This window comes from Silurus aristotelis (genome assembly GCF_946808225.1).
Source record: "Silurus aristotelis genome assembly, chromosome: 11".
Classification (NCBI taxonomy): domain Eukaryota; kingdom Metazoa; phylum Chordata; class Actinopteri; order Siluriformes; family Siluridae; genus Silurus; species Silurus aristotelis.
In genome coordinates, this window is record NC_139584.1 from 20,236,728 (window position 1) to 20,257,628 (window position 20,901).

Consider the following 20,901-nt stretch of genomic DNA (forward strand, 5'->3'; position numbering starts at 1 on the left):
AGCTGTCATTAATGCTTCTAGTGCAAATATACATACATACACGCTCTAAATCAAACGTGGAAATAAAGTAGCGTGGGATTACATTCATGTATGAATTGAACGAGTGAATTATACAAGAATTACATTCCCATATCAAGAAGACTTGGATTTGTTCTCTTTAATCCCCCCAAACGGGGGAACCTACTGCCGCGAGTGAACTCGAAAAACACACGCACCTGCGCGACACGATGCTGACCTAATTCATGATTGGTTGCTGTGCACAAGGCGGGGCTTAATGGAATGATACTTGCATGCGATTCGTCTCCGTAGCTTTCTATCAGAAACCTGCTCTTACCTGGCAGTCCTGGCCGCCATCCGGTAGTAACGTGGCCCGTGAAGACACAATTCGTTCGTCCCGCGCCATAACGTGTATCACTGCGAGGATCTGCACGGAGAGGAATCGGGAATCGTTTATTAACAGTAGTGCCATTTTCCATCTACTATCCATCATCGACAGCGAGATTGGAGCAGGCGCGGTGCTCTAGTGTACAGCAAATATACATGTACAAAACCTGCTGATTCTGTGGACTGGCTGAAGACACGTTACCTTCAACGGGTGAGTTGGACGAAAAAATAAACAGTAAAGCACGTTGGACGTATTAAAACAGGATTTGCGCATATGATGCAGAAGGAAGAAGGTGCCATTTGCACACTTGACAGTATCGCGCCTGCGCCATTGCTTTGAAAACATCCTTCACTTCGAGATGCTGTTCTTTGTCAGTACTCGGGTAAGAAACGGATCTATGTTTGAACTAATAACACGCTTTTTTTTAAACGACTCGATGACCTGTTTTTCATTCCTGATCCGCTGTTTGTATAAATATTGACGCTAATTCTGATTGTTTGGATGGGGCTCAGTGAACGCTAGCGTCTGTACTGTAAGTCAAAATGACAGGCTTCGGGAAATGTGTGTTGTCAACAGTGCAGGAGGAAGCTGTGTCGCTGTGAAAATCCTGCGCTTACATGGTCAATCATCACACACATCCAACAATCTGATAACGAAGTATCACTTTGTTTACGGTTCGAAACAGACACCAATTTCCTTGTCAACGAGGAAACCTGTGTCGCTAACGCGCGCCTTGACATCGAGCTGCCTGAAAGACATACTGTAGGAAAGTCCCTGGTTTTACGTGCGGCTTCCACTTTCACATTTAAGCGCAGGGACACACACTGATACACACACTAGTACACACTGATACACACACTGATACACACCAGTACACATTGATACACACACTGATACACACACTAGTACACACTGATACACACACTAGTACACACTGATACACACTAGTAAACATTGATACACACACTGATACACACTAATACACATTGATACACACTCTGATACACACACTAGTACACCCTGATACACACACTGATACACACTAGTACACATTGATACACACACTGATACACACTAGTACACATTGATACACACCCTGCTTCACACTGATACACACTAGTAAACATTGATACACACCCTGCTCCAAACATTGATTCACACTAGTACACATTGATACACAATGCTCCACACACTGATACACACTAGTACACATTAATACACACACCGCTCCACAATGATACACACTAGTACACATTAATACACACACCGCTCCACACACTGATACACACTAGTACACATTAATACACACACCGCTCCACACTGATACACACTAGTACACATTAATACACACACCGCTCCACACTGATACACACTAGTACACATTGATACACATTGCTTCACACTACTCCACATGGCTCCACACTGCTGAAAGACAAACTACATTGCTACACTGTACCTTTGCTTGTGGGTGGGGTGGTGCCCTAAAGGGTACACCTTCTGTATTTCTAATGTGTATCTTTAACCTAGAAAGAGTGATATGGATACATATAAGTAAAGGATTACTGTAAGACAAGTGTGTCACACTCATTTTGTGTCAACTTATGTTTTTATTGTTTAGTTTTTTTGGTTAAGTGGGCAGGAGCAATTTGTTTTGGTGACAACAATATTGTGATTTAAATACCTATCTATAAATAAACAAAATAGGCACAATTTGTATGTACATATGTGCTGTATAGATAGAATAGAATAAAATGTAGGGTAGTATGCATAAATAAAAGTGGTATTGCACATATTTTTATTGCACAATGAGAAGAGCATTTCACTGTTCATGAAGTAGATTGCCTGGAAGAAGAAACTTTTCAATGTGTTGATGTAGCTGCTAGAATTTGTCATCCATTATAAATAAATGTAGTAATTTAAAAAAGTTTTTTGTATTTTTTATTAGATATCACACATGAGGAAAAATAGGTAGAGAACCATATATAGCAAGTAGTGTTATAGAACACTTAAAGAAAAGATAATTTGTTATAGGTGATGCAGTTTTTGTTTTTTGGCCGTCAGTGGATGGTTCATTCTCGAGTTACTGCAACTAAAAAAAAAAGTCCTACTGGGTGTGTTACTTCTCAAATCCTAATTCACTCTACAAAATTTTTTTTTATTAAATTAATTATATATATATATATATATATATATATATATATATATATATATATATATATATATATATATATATATATATATATATATATATAAATTTCTTTTCTGAATAATATGTTTTGTTTGGAAGCAATTCAGACTGTTTGAGGCATGTATTTAATAATGAACTGTGTTTTTGTTTTGTACTAGTTCAAACTTAAAAATAGTTTATATAAATAGTTTATATTATATAAAAGAGTTAAATAAGTAACAAAATACATTTGCATACATACCGTATTTTCCGGACTATAAGCCGCTACTCTTTTCCCACGCTTTGAACCCTGCGGCTTAAACAATGAAGCGGCTAATATATGGATTTTTCCTGAGTTTTTCCCGGTTTCACAAGCTTCAAGCCAAAAAACTGAGCCCCATACCCTTAGACCAATGAATTTGCCGAAGGGGTTCAGGTGAACCAATGAAACTCTTTATATTAAATCAGACGGGCTCCCACTGAATCGGGCCGCACCACATCATAAATATGGATGATGTTCCTCTGATGTTTGACCTGCCGCTCACTCGGACTGTCAACAGGAAATGCAAATCATTCGTCACACTGAAAACAACCGGGCATGAAAAAACGCACTTCACCTGTGTTCTGAGCTGCAAGGCATCAGGAGAAAAGCTTCACTGATGATGATTTTTAAACGCACGACGATGCCAAAAGAAAACATCCCGAGAGAAATAGTTGTGGAAGGAAGGAGGAAGACAGTGAACAATGACTTTCTTGGTAGGCTACTGTTTAGACACAAGGCGTGTTACAGACACTGTCTTTCATTAAAGCCTGTGTAAAGTTCATTAGTTTCAGTGTAGACACATGTGGCTTATAGACAGGTGCGGCGTATTTATGTTCAAAATAAAAATCTTTGTCAAATTCAGTGGGTGCGGCTTATATTTGGGTGCGCTTAATAGTCCGGAAATTACGGTACATTAAAAGGTTAATTTTAATAAACAGATTATTTGAAAGCTTTAGTCTGAATGCAGCAAAAACCTTTAAAAAAGATCATAAAGCATATTTTCATTCACACAATTCCACATTTTGTAGTCTTGTAACTTGGAAATGAATACGAATCAGTGTATTAATTTGTACTAATTACATACCATTTAAAGCATTTTATTAGTAGCTGATAATAGCTTATAGGCTTATTGTTCTATATTATTGTTTATGTTAATGTGATAACTCGGCATACTTTTTAATTAAATACTGGACCACAATCCAATATTTATTTAGAGCACAGATTTTATTTTCCTTTAGTGAACAAGACTAACTGGCTGTCCTATGTTTCCAGGTGAGGAATGCACAAGATGCAAAAGCTGTACTATTGAGGGTACTACCTTTTGAGTAGATGTAGTATACAGAAGCAACATTTAAATGGAGAGTACATTGTTGCATAATGCATGTCCTATTAATAAGATTAGATGTTAGAGGACTAGTTTATTATGTTGTATATACCTTTTTTAAAATATAGAAGTAAGATTAATTGGCTAAAATTGATAGTCATATTTTATACACCGAACTGTTAAATTATCAGCTACAGATGTTGCTAGTTTCTTATGCTCATTATTGTAAGGGCAATTTTTTTTTTTTGCCTTTACAAACATGTTTTGCATGCATGCAGGCACAGTACACAAACCTTTTCAGGATCACATTAGATCAGGCTATGCAAAACTTATTATTTCAGCAGTGCACATCAAAGTTGTCCACAAACCACAGTAGCAAATCTTATACTCTCAATTCCACTGTATTGATACTGCAGAGGTAAGGCATAACAAGCAAACTTGCATCAGCATTTTATTGCATTAGTATTATATAAAGTTCCTCATCTCCAGTCTTGAAGAACCACAGCTTAACTGAGTTTTAGCTTCTCTCAACAGACCTGCTTTAACTATAGTGAGGGCTCAATAATTATCTTATTTATTGAATTATGTATATTGGGAGCAGTGAAAACTTAACCTTCTACAAGACAGTGGCTCCCCAGGACTGTCATTGAGAAACTCTGCTTGTACAGTATCTCAGCTTTTTTGCATTCAGTGTTAGATTAGTGTCAAACCCAGCCATTAGGGTTGCACAAGCCAGTGCACTCTTAGTGCCGGTCCTAAGCCCGGATAAATGGGGAGGGTCGTGTTAGGAAGGGCATCCAGCGTAAAAAGATGTGCTAAATCAAATATGCGGATCACAAAAGAGAAATTCATACCGGATCGGTCGATGCCTGTGTTACCAACGACCGCCCCAGGAATTGTTAGCCAACAAGGTATCAGTGGAAATTGGGCTTCTGTTGGCCGAAGGAGAAGAAGGAGAGGAGGAAGACGTCTACAGAGAGGGAAAGGAGAAGTGTAGGAGAGTGGAGGTTAAGGTTGGCACTTTAAATGTTGGTACTATGACTGGTAAAGGGAGAAAGGTAGCTGATATGATGGAGAGAGGAAAGGTAGATATGTTGTGTGTTCAGGATACCAAGTGAAAAGGACCAAGAAAGAGTAGTGGAAGCCAGGCTGAGAGAAGAGGTGACCATCTGTGAGCAACAGTATGGTTTCATGTCGAGGAAGAGCACCACAGATGCATTATTTGCTTTGAGAATGTTGATGGAGAAGTATAGAGAAGGTCAGAAGGAGTTGCATTGTGTGTTTGTGGATTTAGAGAAAGCGTACGACAGGGTGCCAAGAGAAGAGTTGTGGTATTGTATTTAGGAAGTCAGGTGTGTCATATGTGAAGGTGGTGCAGGACATGTATTAGGACAGTGTGACGGCAGTGAAGTGTGCAGTAGGAACGACAGACTGGTTCAAGGTGGAGGTTGGACTGCATCAAGAATCGTCTCTGAGCCCTTTTCTGTTTGCAGTGGTGATGGACAGGTTGACGGACAAGGTCAGACAGGAGTCTCCATGGACTATGATGTTTGCGGATGATTTTGTTATTTGTGGTGAGAGTAGAGAGCAGGTTGAGAAGAGCCTGGAGAGGTGGAGGTACATGCTGGAGAGAAGAGGAATGAAAGTCAGTAGGAGTAAGACAGAGTACATGTGTATGAATGAAAGGAAGGGCAGTGGAGTGGTGAGGTTGCAGGGTGAAGAGGTGGAGAAGGTGGAGGAGTTCAAGTACCTGGGGTCAACAGTTCAAAGTAATGCAGAGTGTGTTAGAGAAGTGAAGAAAAGCGTGCAGGCAGGGTGGAGTGGGTGGAGAAGAGTGACAGGAGTGATTTGTGATAGAAGAGTATCTGAAAGAGTAAAAGGGAAAGTTTATAGGTCTGTGGTGAGACCTGCGATGTTGTATGGTTTAGAGACAGTGGCATTGAGTAAAAGACAGGAGGCGGAGCTGGAGGTAGCAGAGCTGAAGATGTTGAGGTTGTCGTTGGGAGTGATGAGGATGGACAGGATTAGAAAAGAGTTTATTAGTGGGACAGCGCATGGACATTTTGGAGACAAGGTGAGGGAGGCGAGATTGAGATGGTTTGGACATGTGCAAAGGGGGGACATGGGGTATATTGGTAGAAGAATGCTGAGGATGGAGCCACCAGGAAGGAGGAAAAGAGGAAGACCAAGGAGGAGGTTTATGGATGTGGTGACATGCAGGTAGTTGGGTTGAAAGAGGCAGCTGTAGAGGACAGGGGGCTATGGAGACGGATGATCTGCTGTGGCGACCCCTAATGGGAGAAGCCAAAAGAAGAAGAAGAAAAAGTTAGATTAGTGTCAGGTGTCCTTTCTGAGACATGCAAAGCTTTATTTTATATTGAAAAAAATACAAATCTTATGCGGTTAATAGTTTGCCAGTCAGGTTTTTAGTTTGTTAGCTTAATGGTTGTCTTCTACACAGTGGTTTTCCTAAAGGGTCCTTTCTAAGACTTTATCATTTCCCAAGATAAACTTGCACATGGACTTATGATAAATGTGCCAGATAAACAACAAAATGGTAATTTGCTTGTTTACTTATTTTTTTTAAATTCTTAAATCAAAAGGATTTATTCAGCATCTTTTCAGCAGGATCCTCACTGTAAGCTGTTTTTTCCCACCATTTTTTTTTCTACGGGAAAGTCATAAGGGTGGGGGCCTTTGCGGTTTCTCAGTAACATAAGCTGCGTTTTTATTCTTATGTATTTATCAGCAGAATTTGTTTAGGAAAATGTTCTTAGAGACATTCCATTCCATTAAATGTATAAATAAATAATAACCATGACATGTTCTTCTTAAATAAATAAATAAAATCATAACTGTTGGCAAAATGGTGTTGCATAACACAGAATGACACTTTTTCTTTTTGCGATGGGCGGTTTATTAGAAGATAATCAACTTCAGGGTGGTAACAGTTACTCCACAATGTGTCAGTTCATATTACACTACATTACACCATTGTATTTTACACATTTTTAAACTGCCCTAAAGTGTGAATGAGTATGCAAGCTCCCAGTGTTCCTGGGATCAGCTTCAGTTCAGCAGTATACCTGACCAGGAGAAAGCATATACCGAGCTCACTAGATTCATAGAAAAAGGAATCATACTTTTCAAATACATAATAAGTGTATGTTATCAGATCTTGCAATATCCAGCTAGGAAAAATCTATATTAATAATACTTTCATGTCTTTTTATATGATCACTGTCGTTCAAAACCATAAACATGTTTTACCCTTTCAATGTTTTACCCTTTCAATGAGGTAGTATATAAACTCTTTTGAAATATGGCTTAAAAACCCTTTTTCATTTCACTCTGAGATTTCAATAATTCAAATGAACGTTTACTAGCAATGAAACTAATACCTATAATTATGCTAATGCTTCCTTTAACACCACCCTCTCCAATACTTTTTACATTTTTCTGGAGCAAACAGAAAAACACATTAAAACTTATTCTTACACATTGACCATTTTAACAGGCTTCTGTTTAGATGGATTTTGTAGGCCATCTGTTGCAATGCCATCTGTTTCACAGACACTCTTCACAGTCCAATAATTAAAAGATACCAGCATTACAGCGTACCGGACTTGTTCGTGTATGGACGGTGGATGTTTTTCACATTTCATGAGAACACATTTTTATGCACATTTTGTGTTAAGGGTAGGAAGTAGCAGGTTGTACATAGAAAAAGATGCGGCTACTGCCAGTAATTCTACACCTGCAAGTTTCACTATATCAAATTAGCTGTATACTATGTACTGATGATCTACTACCCTGCAGAGTTTACACGCACAAAACGGGTTATAGTACTCAGCCCCATCCTGAAAGAGATCCAGTTTAAAAATTAGGGTTGGAAACAAACACTGCAGGGAGCTCGATGACCAGGAGGTAAACAAAGGTAAACTTAATAGAAGGGTAATGAACAGGGTAGAAACAGTGTAGGTCTACATACACGAGACTGAAGACAGAACAAAGTGCATGTTTTTTTTTTTTTTTTTTTTTTTTTTTGTCTTTTACTATTAGAAACAGTTCTTATAAGTTCTTCTTACAAGGAATTATTAAAATTATTTCTGTTGATGAAATGGAAGTAGTTTATCCTGTTTTTTTTTTTATTATCTTGGTTCCTGTAGTTCTGTAGTTCTGTAGTTGAAGTAAAGAGCAGTATCCTCCATATGGAAATTATTGCCAAGTGCTCCTACCTGTTCCTACCTGCATGTAAATGTACAAATAAAAGCATATAAGTTCGATCTACACTATATTGCCAAATATTTGTGGACACGTAGTCATAAGTATAGTATGTGATTTCTGAACATTGCATTCCAGATTTTGTTCCAATTTGCGGCTATAAGTCCCTCCACTTCTAAGATGTTCCACTAGATTTTGGAGTGTCCTTGTGCATCATCCACAAGGGTGTTGGTAAAGACAGGTACTAATGTAGGGTGAAGAGGCCTAGGGTGCAGTCAGTGTTCCAATTCATCCCAAAGGTGTTCGGTAGCTTTAAACACAGAGAAGGCCACTCAAGATCTTCCTCTCCAAACCATGTAAACAATATCTTCATGGAGCTTGCTTTGTTCAAAATATTATTATACCGCTTTCAAATACATCTTATACAGTTTTGTGCCTTCAGCATTGTGGTAACAGTTTGGAGAAGAATCACATATGGCAGGAAAGGTCAGGTGTCCCAAAAATTTTTGTGCACACGTTATGACTCAATCTATCCTATTTAATATTTCATGGCTGCTTTGATTTGTGCGATGAGTAGCTGCCACATGATATCAAAAAACACTAGGGAGTATAACATTATGTACTGCATCAAGTGCTCATTTTTTACCTGTGAATTAATGACTGGATGCCAGCTTGCTAAATATAAATAAAAATGTATAAACTTATGATTCTTACTACTAGTACTATTCATAAAGCAGTAAATATTTACTATACTGTATTCTATTATGATATATTACAATGCTTGCTATTAAAAAAAAAAAAGAATATCACTGTGCAAATCGTTTTAACTTCTCTTTTTTATTTCCTCTTTATCTAACACGATATTCTATTTAGATGCAAAGAAGAAAACATTTTCTACCTTTCTTTCCTTTTCAGTCTGAATTTTCTATACTTAATTTACTATAGGATTCAGACAACTGCTTGTGATTAATGCCTTTTAATGCCTAGTATTGTAAAGAAATGTACACAAGAGAAATATGGCTACTGCAGAGGCATTGCATACATGCAGGTATTTTGATAATCTGCATGTCAGTAAATATATAAGTAAACTTGTATGTAATTATTAAGGTAACCTGTGGACTAAAGACATCAACTTTGACTTAATAAATAGCTACTGTCAAGAGAAGCAAAGTTAGCTAAACTGTGTAGTAAAGCAACAACAATCTGACATATCGCATATCCCTATATAAAACTTTCTGAGCATGTATTTTTACTAGCCCAGAGTGTTGCATTTGATTCTATACCAATACCTCAATATAGCTCAGTTGTAGTAAAATATTTGCAGAATATGTAAAACTAGCAAGAATTTTATTTATTTCTGTTTTAAAATGCCATGACAAATGCAAGCTTTGTGACATACAGAGGAAACCCATTGCAAGTTACAACTTTGTTATGCAGTATTTGTTGTTGTATGTTTGTTTTTTTTTTGGAAATATTTAAGTAATTTTATAAGTACAGATATTTACAGTCTTGTAAAAGTATTCAACCCTCTTCATTCCTCATCTAGATTAATAATTGAACACCACATGCAGTATTTAATTTGCAAACCATTATGATTTTACCGTCCAAGTTTTTGTCAGCAGATTGTTAAAAAAACAAAACAAAAATCTTCACCTTATTCAGAGTAGTTGGAATGGTAGAACCATTTTTCTCTGCAGTAACATTGTACACTGAATGTGGGATTTTCCACCCATTCTTCCTGGCAGATTTGCTTCAGGTTTTACAAGTCTACAATGTTGTAATTTGTGCTGCAATTTTTAAACAACCTTTTTGTTAAAAAGCCTTTTTTCGTCATTGTGTTTTAAACAAATGTCTTACTCAATGGTAGAGTTTCTCCCAAGCTATTTTCCAGACTGATTCAGAATATCTTGTAATATTTGTATGTTTCTTTGAGTTCAATTAAATTCCATTTAATTTCTATATCGCTTTTAACATTCAATATTTTCACAAAGCCATTTTACAGAAATAAATACAGAATATGCAGTTGGCATTCAGGGGTTTATCTCTTATGATCAAGTCAGAGGCAATAGTGGCAAGGGAAAACTATTGAAGTAACCTTGAGAGAAACCAGAACCAAAAGTGAACCCATCCTCAGTTTGGGTGAACGAGAAAATCCATTTATTATAATTTCATCATTGTTAAGGTTGAGTGGAACAACTTGCTTTTGCCAATTGTAGTCCTAAGCCATTGCAGCAGAACTGTTTGTACAAAGTAATCTCATGGTTTCTAAATGGAACTATGCTAAGTAGTCTCATGTATTTTTACTCTATTCATGTATAGTCATCCATTTTACTTTCAATATTCATAAGAAGCCCTGGTTTTGAGAATGAAAAGTATCTCCCAGGACATTGCACTGGGGTTTCATATGGCTTTCCCCCTCCCATCCAGCTCCTGAAATGTTTGTCTGGTACATCTTCATGACACTCACATCCAGTCTTTTTTAAAAGAGGGCCTTGTGTAGTTAGTATTTAGATGATGTGCAGCAGCTCCTGTAAGAGGATACCCACCACATACAACCACACAAATTATATTACCGTAATTTCCGGACTATTAAGCGCACCCAAATATAAGCCGCACCCACTGAACTTGACAAAGATTTTTATTTTGAAAATAAATAAGCTGCACCTGTCTATAATCCGCAGGTGCCTACATTAAAACTAATGAACTTTACACAGGCTTTAATGAAAGACAGTGTCTGTTACATGGCTTGTATCTAAACAGTAGCCTACCAAGAAAGTCATTGTTCACTGTCTTCCTCCTTCCTTCCACAACAATTTCTTTTGTTTTGGCATTGTCGTGCGTTTAAAAATCACCATCAGTAAATATTTTCTCCCGATGCCGTGCAGCTCAGAACACAGGTGCGTTTTTTTCATGCCCGGTTGTTTTCAGCGTGACGAATGATTCGCATTCCTGTTGCCAGTCCAAGAGAGCGGCAGGTCAAACATCAGAGGAACCTCGTCCATATTTATGATGTGGTGCGGCCCGATTCTGTGGGAGCGCGTCTGATTTAATATAAAGAGTTTCATTGGTTCACCTGAACCCGTTCTGCAATTTCATTGGTCTAATGTTATGGGGCAAAGATTTTTGGCTTGAAACTTGTGAAACCTGGAAAAACCCAGGAAAAATCCATAAATTCTTAACCTCTTAGATGTAATTTTACACCCTATTATGTTATCTAATACTTTTTCAGACTACTTTTTAGTGTTCATTTTCACTCACTTTTTTCTTTTGCTCTAACAGTAGAGTTAAGAGTCTCTCTTAACTGTGTTATAGGGGTTTCTGTTCAGTAATTGTGAGCTTCTAGACCCTGGAGTGTTTGCTACTTTACTGGGGATTTACAGATTTTCTTGAAAAAGTTTGCTAAAAATTAATACTTTGACTTTGACTACTCACTGTAAGAGATCACAATTTTTGCAATCAATTTCAAATTTGTTATAAAGACACCTTTCTAGGGAAGTTGGATACTTGTGCAAGCCCATGTACGTAGCAGAACGCTAATAAAAGAAAATAACAAAATAGCAGCCTTTTTTTTGGATCTTTGTATGTCTATTTAAAACACATTTTTTTGCCAATCTGAATAATCTATTCCTATTCAATTGCATCTCTGTTCCACTGTTCATTTGTGATGTAAAATACAATTTTATTTAATTCCCAATGTATGCTGAACATAAATATGATCACTTCCTGGATAACACACAGATCAAATGGCTGCTATATACCCAAGCGTGTATTTTTGTCCACATTTTGTCCATTTCATTTCTCACACTACTTTGAGAAGGTTTTAGTTGGCGTACATTCAAGCCAATTTATTTTCAGTAGTGGATGCAGCTGCATATTTCTTTTTGTTTATAGGGTACGTGTGTGTGTGTGTGTGTGTGTGTGTGTGTGTGTGTGTGTGTGTGTGTGTGTGTGCGTGTGCGTGTGCGCGCGTGCGCGCGTGCGCGCGTGCGTGCGTGCGTGCGTGTGTGCGTGTGTGTGTGTTATTTTAAATTTAAAAGCTTAAAACTTAAAGTAAATGAAATATAAAATGTATTATTGACATTAAAGATTTTTAAGAAATGAAATACTCATGTATTTATTTATTTTATATTGAAAATAATAAAGATATCTATTTAATGTTTCTACACTATAATACATGGTACATTAGCTGACTGTTAAGCGACAGTGTTTTGCAGTAAAGACACAGTGTCTTGTGTTATAACCTGAACCAATGGTTGATTTCTGTTTGTGCATGTTTTAAACATGCACTCATGTTTAGTGTAAGTGTAATGATGCTGTTGTAATATGGTCACTGTATGGCCTTCATTGTGATAGGAGAATAAACGTATGAATGCATGCAGCTCTTTTCGTTGCTACAGAAACCATGGATTTCTCAGTGGTTGACGTTCAGGTGCAGTTGTGTGTGTGTGTGTGTGTGTGTGTGTGTGTGTGTGTGTGTGTGTGTGTGTGTGTGTGTGTGTGTGTGTGTGTGCGTGGGATGAAAAGGAACAGAGATCAGAAGGGAACCTAAATACATACAGTTTGCCATAACTTCTATTTGTAGAATGTGTAAAGTTCAACAGGGCAAATGTCATATTGGAGATTTTTGAAAAGGTATTACTTGTTTGGGGTTTTTCTAACTCAAAGCATTGGGCTCCAGAATTGATGCATTTGTTATTTTTATGCACATATTAATAATTGGAAATGGTGTGGATATTCTGCCCAGTGTCTAAAATGAACCTCAAATAGGATTAAATAAAAGATGGAAGGAAAGCATTTTGCAGTAATGCTACAACAAAGGATTAATAATGATTTTGATCATCTAATGACAATGTCAACAATGACAACAGCCAGTTTAAAATGCAAGTGAGGCATGTAACAATTTGGAGTAGTGATGACAAAAACTTTGTGTTCGTCTCTTCTATCTCTATCTATCTAAAGCATCGATACCTCAACCGATTCTCTCTTTTCTAGATCATTAGCCAAACAATAGTGATTGCCTTATCTTTAATCTGGACATGCTTGCGTTACACAGGTATCATCAATTTGGGCAAGCATTCACTAAACTATGAAATTGCCATGATATTATGATAAAGCCTTTTCTAAAAGCAGGGAAATGTCTATCAGGAGCTTTAGTGTCCTGTACTTTTTAAATGTACTTCTTAAAGGCGTCAATGTTTTACATACTATATTGTGTCACTTACATAGTTTTGGAATTTTGCATTGCAGGACTTTCATGCATGAGCGAGTAATATGAAGTTTGTGTGGTAAGAAAAAACTAATTTATTAACAGACGATTGTTTAATGCAATGTGGTGGTCTCGTTGTAATGTCATTTGTTCATTTACTGCTTTAATTTGTTTGTTTTATAGTTGTAATTGGGTGACACTCTGAGAAATATCTTCAGTTTAGTTAACAAGAAAACTTTCCAGGAGTACTTTACTGAGTGTAAAGTGTTAAGTGTTAAGATCAAAATGGTCATGGAGAACAAATTGTTTCATTGTGTTGATTTATGCCTTCATTCTAAAGCTTGTTGCTGGTTAAACCACAATAGGTAGTCCTCTAGTATTGTTCCTAGCAACAGTGAATGCTAAATTCAGTATTTTTTTTAGTTTCTCTTCAAAACAGAGGGAGGCGCTAGTGGATAACGCACAGAATTTCACACACTGCCCCCAATCCAGCTGTTGTACATCTGGATTTTGGCCTTTTCTAATGTCTTCTGAAAAAAATTGCTGATATCCTGGAATTCTGTGAATAAGCTGCATATGCAGCAAGTTGCTTGATGATCCTGTAAGCAGTTAGTTTGGTGTATCTGCGTCTTAGAAATATTGAAGTTGATTCAGGTTCGACCCTTACTCTAATGCTTCCTGCACATTCCTGCCCTTGCTAAAGGTTGTCTAGCACTTTGTTCCCCTTTTCTTGCACTGTGTGCACGTGGCGTCTGGGCCTCTTCAGATCTTTTTATTATCATCTGTTTCATTATGGGCTTGGTTGTGTGCCAGAACTCTGTCATGCATGGAGGCCAATAGGAAGTTCTCTGTGTCCCAGTATTTCTCTGTGAATGTGCTTTATATTTACACACTGAACTTTCGTGTCTTTGAATTTCATCTGTTTTCCAATTTTCCAATTTGCTAGTCCATTGTGGTTGCTGGAGAAATTTTCCAAGTTCATTTTTCAAGTTTTACTCCATTTGCACACTGACATGTTTCTGAATGGAGATTATTTATATGCATGATTCTGTGTGTGTGTGTGTGTGTGTGTGTGTGTGTGTGTGTGTGTGTGTGTGTGTGTGTGTGTGTGTAAACTAGCTAATGTTTTGATGAGAATGCTGTGCACTCTTCTTTGTATATTTTTGTTGGTAGAATTAAAGGCGTGATAATATAAAATATTGTTTAAATAAATAATTTGCTTAATATGTAATTGGTATTTACAGAACTGTTAATTGTAATATACAATTATTTTGCACTGATTGATTTCCAAAAAAATTTGCCATGAACATAGAGTGGCACCCAGATGTCTGTAAGCTGTAGTATAAATGCTTCTCTTTTGTATATATTCCTACTTGAATCCAACAGTTTTTATTACAAATAATATTATTGACAATTAATTAAGTGAGATGTTGAACGTCTGTCTAATAGATGGATAGACTAATTGATGAAATATCTACACAAATCTGAGATTCTTAGCATTTGATAAGCCTAGTTTGTTTTTGTTTAGATTTTTTTAACCCTTTAATTCAATCAGAATATTGTCTGAACATTTGCTTCTGTTTATAGCATAATGGAATGGGGAAAATTATTTTTGTTCCAAACTGTTATCATGGTCAAGACCACTTATTTGCTTAAATATAAATAGGGAACAATAAGGCTATAGTAAGCGTTTAATGTCTTTTTAAATAAAATGTAAAACCTTTCCATTTCTAGTATTGTTTGAAAATAATAATAGATTTTCAAGGATTTCTCAGACTGTTTAACCGATTAATTACAAAATGCATAGCAGCAGTACAAAACCAGGTGTATAATGGCATAAACTCATATAAACCAGACAAACAAATCTATATTATAATTCTAAAGACAGCAAATTCGGTAGTTTTACATTTTCTATACACATACACATGTTCTTGCTTAGGGGCAGTTTTGAAATGCTAGTCCACCTACTGTCATGTTTTTAATTATTATGTGCCTGAGATCAGGGACCTGGAGCTGTTGACCCATTGAACTGCCATATGTACGTTCAAATAACCTCTTGGTTCGAACAAAAAAAGCAGTGAATGTGTGCCCGTGTGTGAGATAGTGAGTTATGATAAAGGAAACTTTCTGCACCATTTTCTTTAATTGTGTAAATTTTTTATTTTTTTTTTATTTTGTCCTAAGGGTATTGCATGTTAAATACAACATGCTAATTTACATACTTTTCATAGAATACAAACTGCTTACTAAAAGTATTTTATGATAACATTTGATAAAAAGCCTGTGGTTTTGTAGGCTAAAATCAGTATTCAGCTTGTACTGATGATAAAACCCTCCCTGCGGTAAACGGGAGGGTGTGACTGTGTATTAGTTACTGCTGGTTACCATGTCACGCTATGCTGCATGCAAACAATAAACTCTTCAAGTTCTTAGTGCTTTCCTTGTAAAAAAAACCCATAAAATATATGAAACTGAATGTTTAATACCAGTGAACATAAAATAGATTACAATAAAAATAAACTACTGCCTGTTACAACAAGAAGTAAATTCCTTCATTTGAAACTGTCATTAAAAAATGTTATATATATATATATATATATATATATATATATATATATATATATATATATATATATATATATATTCGTTTTTTTTATTATTATTAATTAATTAATTAATTAATTAATTAATTAATTAATTTATTTATTTATTTTTTTTAAGAAGGAAGTCCAGTAAACATTTTGAGAATTCCAAACCCACTTGGCCAATTTGTTCTTTGGATTTCTTACAGAGCTGCTTCAGCCTGATGGTCTGTAGTTGCCAGATACAAACCAGATCAGTATGGCATAATAGACAAATGTAAATGCCAAAATAGGCAAGAGTCTATATTCATTTTCCATCTTTAGTACTCACTTTATCCTGGTTAGGGTGGAGTCTATCTTGGGATCATTGGGCACAATGCAGGAATACACCCTGAGTCAGATTTTGGTCAGTTACAGGGCAGCACACACATTTGTACTAAAAAATTGACTCCATGGTAAATTTTTTTTCTTTACTGTGACATGGTTCAAAGTCTATTGATTTTACTGGAGCACTGCAGTCAGTGGGTTTAATATACTATATGTCAATTAGATGTATTGAGACAAATCTGCTTTTTGAAAACTTATTTTAGTTTTTATACTGTTACATTTACTACATTTGTATATTTTATTTGTATACATTTACTGCTTTTTCTATTTTCCCCATACACAATTAGAACAGATGTTTGCTTTAAACAAACTATTCACACTCTATGTTATGTGTTGTGTAGTAGACCCAACTGAATCCCTGGAAAGACCTATGATTTTAAAAAGAGCAACCAAAATACCTGGCAGCTGTCATCAATGCAGATATATATGGTTTAATATACAGATATTATTTTATACAACAAAGATGAACTGGTGATTGAGCAGATTGTTTCTTAGTGCACGCTTGCCTTTTCGGTAATATTACTAGTGAGGATGGGGCACTCTCTTTTTTTTGGGGGGGGGGGGGGGGGGGGCTTATATATTAAGCAATGTTCTGTCAGTTTATCTGTTCATAATTGCTTTTAATGTCACTTAAGTGATAACTGCAAAAAATTTTGCTCTTGTCAATTACTTTTTACAGATATAATATATACAGATATATTTTGAAATGAATAGAAATTGCAGCATGCACATTCCTTCCATCCTGAAGACTTCCCAAGTTTGAAAACTTAGTTGCTGCTTTACCTCTGACATTAAGGTGCTGACACTGGAAACTGATACTAGAAAATGCTAAATAGACTTTTGGTTATGGAAAACTTAAATCTCTTTATGAGGAGCCCCTACAAGTCTAACACATTAGCGTGAGCATGTTAATATAAACATATGAGCTGCTATTTTTGAATATTTAACAACATCTCTTGACCAATCAGGATTGAGAACAACACAGAAAAATTCTGAGAAATCTATCTTTAGGTTTCTGGATCTGTAGCACAAAAAGCTCTCAGATGCAGAACAATCAGAAATTTTACAATGCCAGGTTTTGTTTTGTTTTTTTTCCTTTGTGTGCAATTGCAAAACAAATTGTTGTTCTCATTTTTCATCAAATGGGATATACGAGAATGGTGAGGAAAGAATTTCCACAGTGTATAGAATAATGGAAAAAATAAAATGTTATGTTTTCCCAGTTCCCAGTATACAGAATCCAAATCACTGACTCATTAGACAGCCCATATTGTGCTGATTCAGTGTTTTAAAAACATACACGTTGGCAGGGCAATGAGGAGCTGAATTGCTAAATGTAGGCCACAGGAAACGTGAGCTGAGAGACATTCTGTACAGGAGCTTAAATTGGTGGAGAATCTCTCCATCTGGTGGCTATGTAAAGCATTACACACTTGACACTTGTTTCAGTGAAAATCTTATCTGCTGTGAGTCATTCTGCTCAATTATCAGCGTAAAGTTCTTACTATCTGCTTATCCAATTGTCCTGTGAATACAATTATTTACATTTCATTGCATTTTGTAAGACTACGAAAAATGGTTTGCATAATTCAGTGATAGACAACCACAGCGTTCATTGCATTATAACAATGCTCTGCTTCCTGTTTTTGCATTTTCCCTAATTTTAAATGTAATAAAACTGTTTATACATTTTAATATGTAGGAATTTTTTAATTAAAATATTTCATCTTTCAAAACAATTTTTAAAATTAATACATAGGTCTGAAGAATGATCAGAAGATCATTAATTCAAATCCCAGGATTGACCACAGCAAAAGATCATTTGTATAAAAGTCGATTAAAGGTGTCTGTTAACTGGCCCAAATGTTGGGGAAATAACACTAATGTGACCAATTCTATAAAAGAACTATAAACATTTTGGTGTTGTGCAGCACTCTGGTGCACTTCTACATCACAGAGCACACTTTATTGAACAGATGGGGAATGCCTCAGGTATTTCAGAAAAATCGTTTTTCAAAAGGTGATTTTATCTGAATCAAAGTTTGTGTAAAAGTCTAATGTTTACCAGTGTAATTTTAGCTGGTTCATTACATTAGCTACTTATACAGTGCTTAAAACAGTCATGTCAGTAGCTAGAATATATTAGCTGTCATTCATGACTCAAAAGTCTTTGTTGAAAAATATATATTTTTATATCTTTATAACGAAAATCTTTCTTTTTATTATTATTAAATTAACAATGCTAATATATTTTTCATTTCAAATATTAAATACAAGTGGGAATGTGGGGGCAATTTTTGGAGAGAAAAAAAAGTTTATTAAATATTCATGCTTCTGACCGTACAATCAAAAAAAGCTGAAAAAGTAAGGCTTTCATGAAAGTGTGGCTAGGGGAAAGCCTCTTGTCTCCAAAAAAATATATAGCTAAATTGCATCTGAAGAAACCACAAAAGTGATGGAACGGTATTCTTTGGGCTAAAGACCAAGATGGAAATATTTGGTCATCATGCACAGCAACAATGTGGACAAAAATGCAGCATATTACCACAAACACCTCATACGAACTGGAGAATAGTGGGGGGAATAGTGGTGGACATTTGGGCTTGTTTTGTACTTGCAGTCATTGAAAGTATGATGATTTCTTTTTTTTGACTGAATAGTCCTGATGTTTTTGTTGTTTTGTTTTCTATTTAACATTTGATGAATAAAAATCTGGAATTTAAGGAGTTTTTTGCCATGACTACACATTATACGAGGGGTCTAACGGTACACAAAATGCATGGTATGTACATCGTTTTTTTTTATGTCACAGTTTGGTACAGTTGTGTACAGTAAAGGTACCTAAAAAGGATTGCATTCGGTACACGTGTTCCTAACCGAAAGCCGTGAACCGAGAACCGAAAGATTTTGGTACAAATACGTGCATCGTTACACCTCTACATCATACTGCTTCAGTGTCAAACACGTTTTAACTTGAACTGGCTCTTAATCATTATGCCGTGAGAAACAGCACTGACAGCAAGATTAGCTAAATCCTTTTTGATTACAGTTGGACTGTAATCAAAAATGACCCTAACCACAGAGTTTTGAATATGCAGAATGATTCATTTGATTAGCAATGACACAGGATCTTATTGTAAAAAATAGTAAAAAAAAAGTCAACTTGTTTTTAAACAGATCCCTACTAGATACAGACATTAGACTTTTTTTTTCTTAAATTGATATGGAATGAATCTATCAGTAAATTCCAATATATAAACAAATAAAATAAGTGTTTAATGATGAGTGTAAATGTAATATTTTGTATAGCATGGCATAGCCAATCAAAGAATACAGATGAAGTACATTCAACTTGCTAAACGATACCAAAATTAGTACAGTGAAACTGTGAAAATCTGTTTTCAGGGATGGCTAAGATGTCGTGTGTGTCAGTGACCAGCTGAGGTCTGCTAAGAGCTCGCTCTACTCACCTGGCTGAGAGCATGTACAGGAAGAATGGACTCCCTGTCAGTGTCAGCATCACCTCTGCCACCCAGGTATCTATCTGTCTCGCTATCTATATACCTGTCTGTCTATAAATGTTTATCTCTTGCTTTCTCTCTCTCATGTGCTCTTGCATATATATATATACAGTGAGGAAAATAAGTATTTGAACACCCTGTTATTTTGCAAGTTCTCCCACTTAGAAATCATGGAGGGGTCTAAAATTGTCATCGTAGGTGCATGTCCACTGTGAGAGACATTATCTAAAAAAAAAATCCAGAAATCACAATATATGATTTTATAAATATATATTTGTATGATACAGCTGCAAATAAGTATTTGAACACCTGTCTATCAGCTAGAATTCTGACCCTCAAAGACCTGTTAGTCTGCCTTTAAAATGTCAACATCCACTACATTTATTATCCTAAATTAGATGCACCTGTTTGAGGTCGTTAGCTGCATAAAGACACCTGTCCACCCCATACAATCAGTAAGAATCCAACTACTAACATGGCCAAGACCAAAGAGCTGTCCAAAGACACTAGTGACAAAATTGTACACCTCCACAAGGCTGGAAAGGGCTACGGGGAAATTGCCAAGCAGCTTGGTGAAAAAAGGTCCACTGTTGGAGCAATCATTAGAAAATGGAAGAAGCTAAACATCACTGTCAATCACCCTCGGACTGGGGCTCCATGCAAGATCTCACCTCGTGGGGTCTCAATGATCCTAAGGAAGGTGAGAAATCAGCCCAGAACTACACGGGAGGAGCTGGTCAATGACCTGAAAAGAGCTGGGACCACCGTTTACAAGGTTACTGTTGGTAATACAGTAAGACGTCATGGTTTGAAATCAGAAGGTTCCCCTGCTTAAACCAGCACATGTCCAGGCACGTCTTAAGTTTGTCAATGACCATTTGAATCATCCAGAGGCGTCATGGGAGAAAGTCATGTGGTCAGATGAGACCAAAATAGAACTTTTGGGTCATAATTCCACTAAACGTGTTTGGAGGAAGAAGAATGATGAGTACCATCCCAAGAACACCATCCCTACTGTAAAGCATGGGGGTGGTAGCATCATGCTTTGGGGGTGTTTTTCTG

At 36.3% G+C, this 20,901-nt stretch overlaps 1 protein-coding gene across 1 annotated transcript in view; it reads left to right on the top strand.

The window, feature by feature from the left end:
• The first annotated feature begins 311 nt into the window (after positions 1 to 311).
• Positions 312 to 20,901, top strand: part of ralgps1 (Ral GEF with PH domain and SH3 binding motif 1) — a 110,132-nt gene continuing 89,542 nt past the window's right edge. Inside the window, exons 1-2 of the mRNA XM_083554508.1 lie at positions 312 to 595; positions 19,724 to 19,854. Coding sequence (XP_083410634.1) covers positions 19,801 to 19,854 — 54 coding nt within the window. The 5' untranslated portion in view covers positions 312 to 595; positions 19,724 to 19,800. The remainder of the gene's footprint in view (positions 596 to 19,723; positions 19,855 to 20,901) is intronic.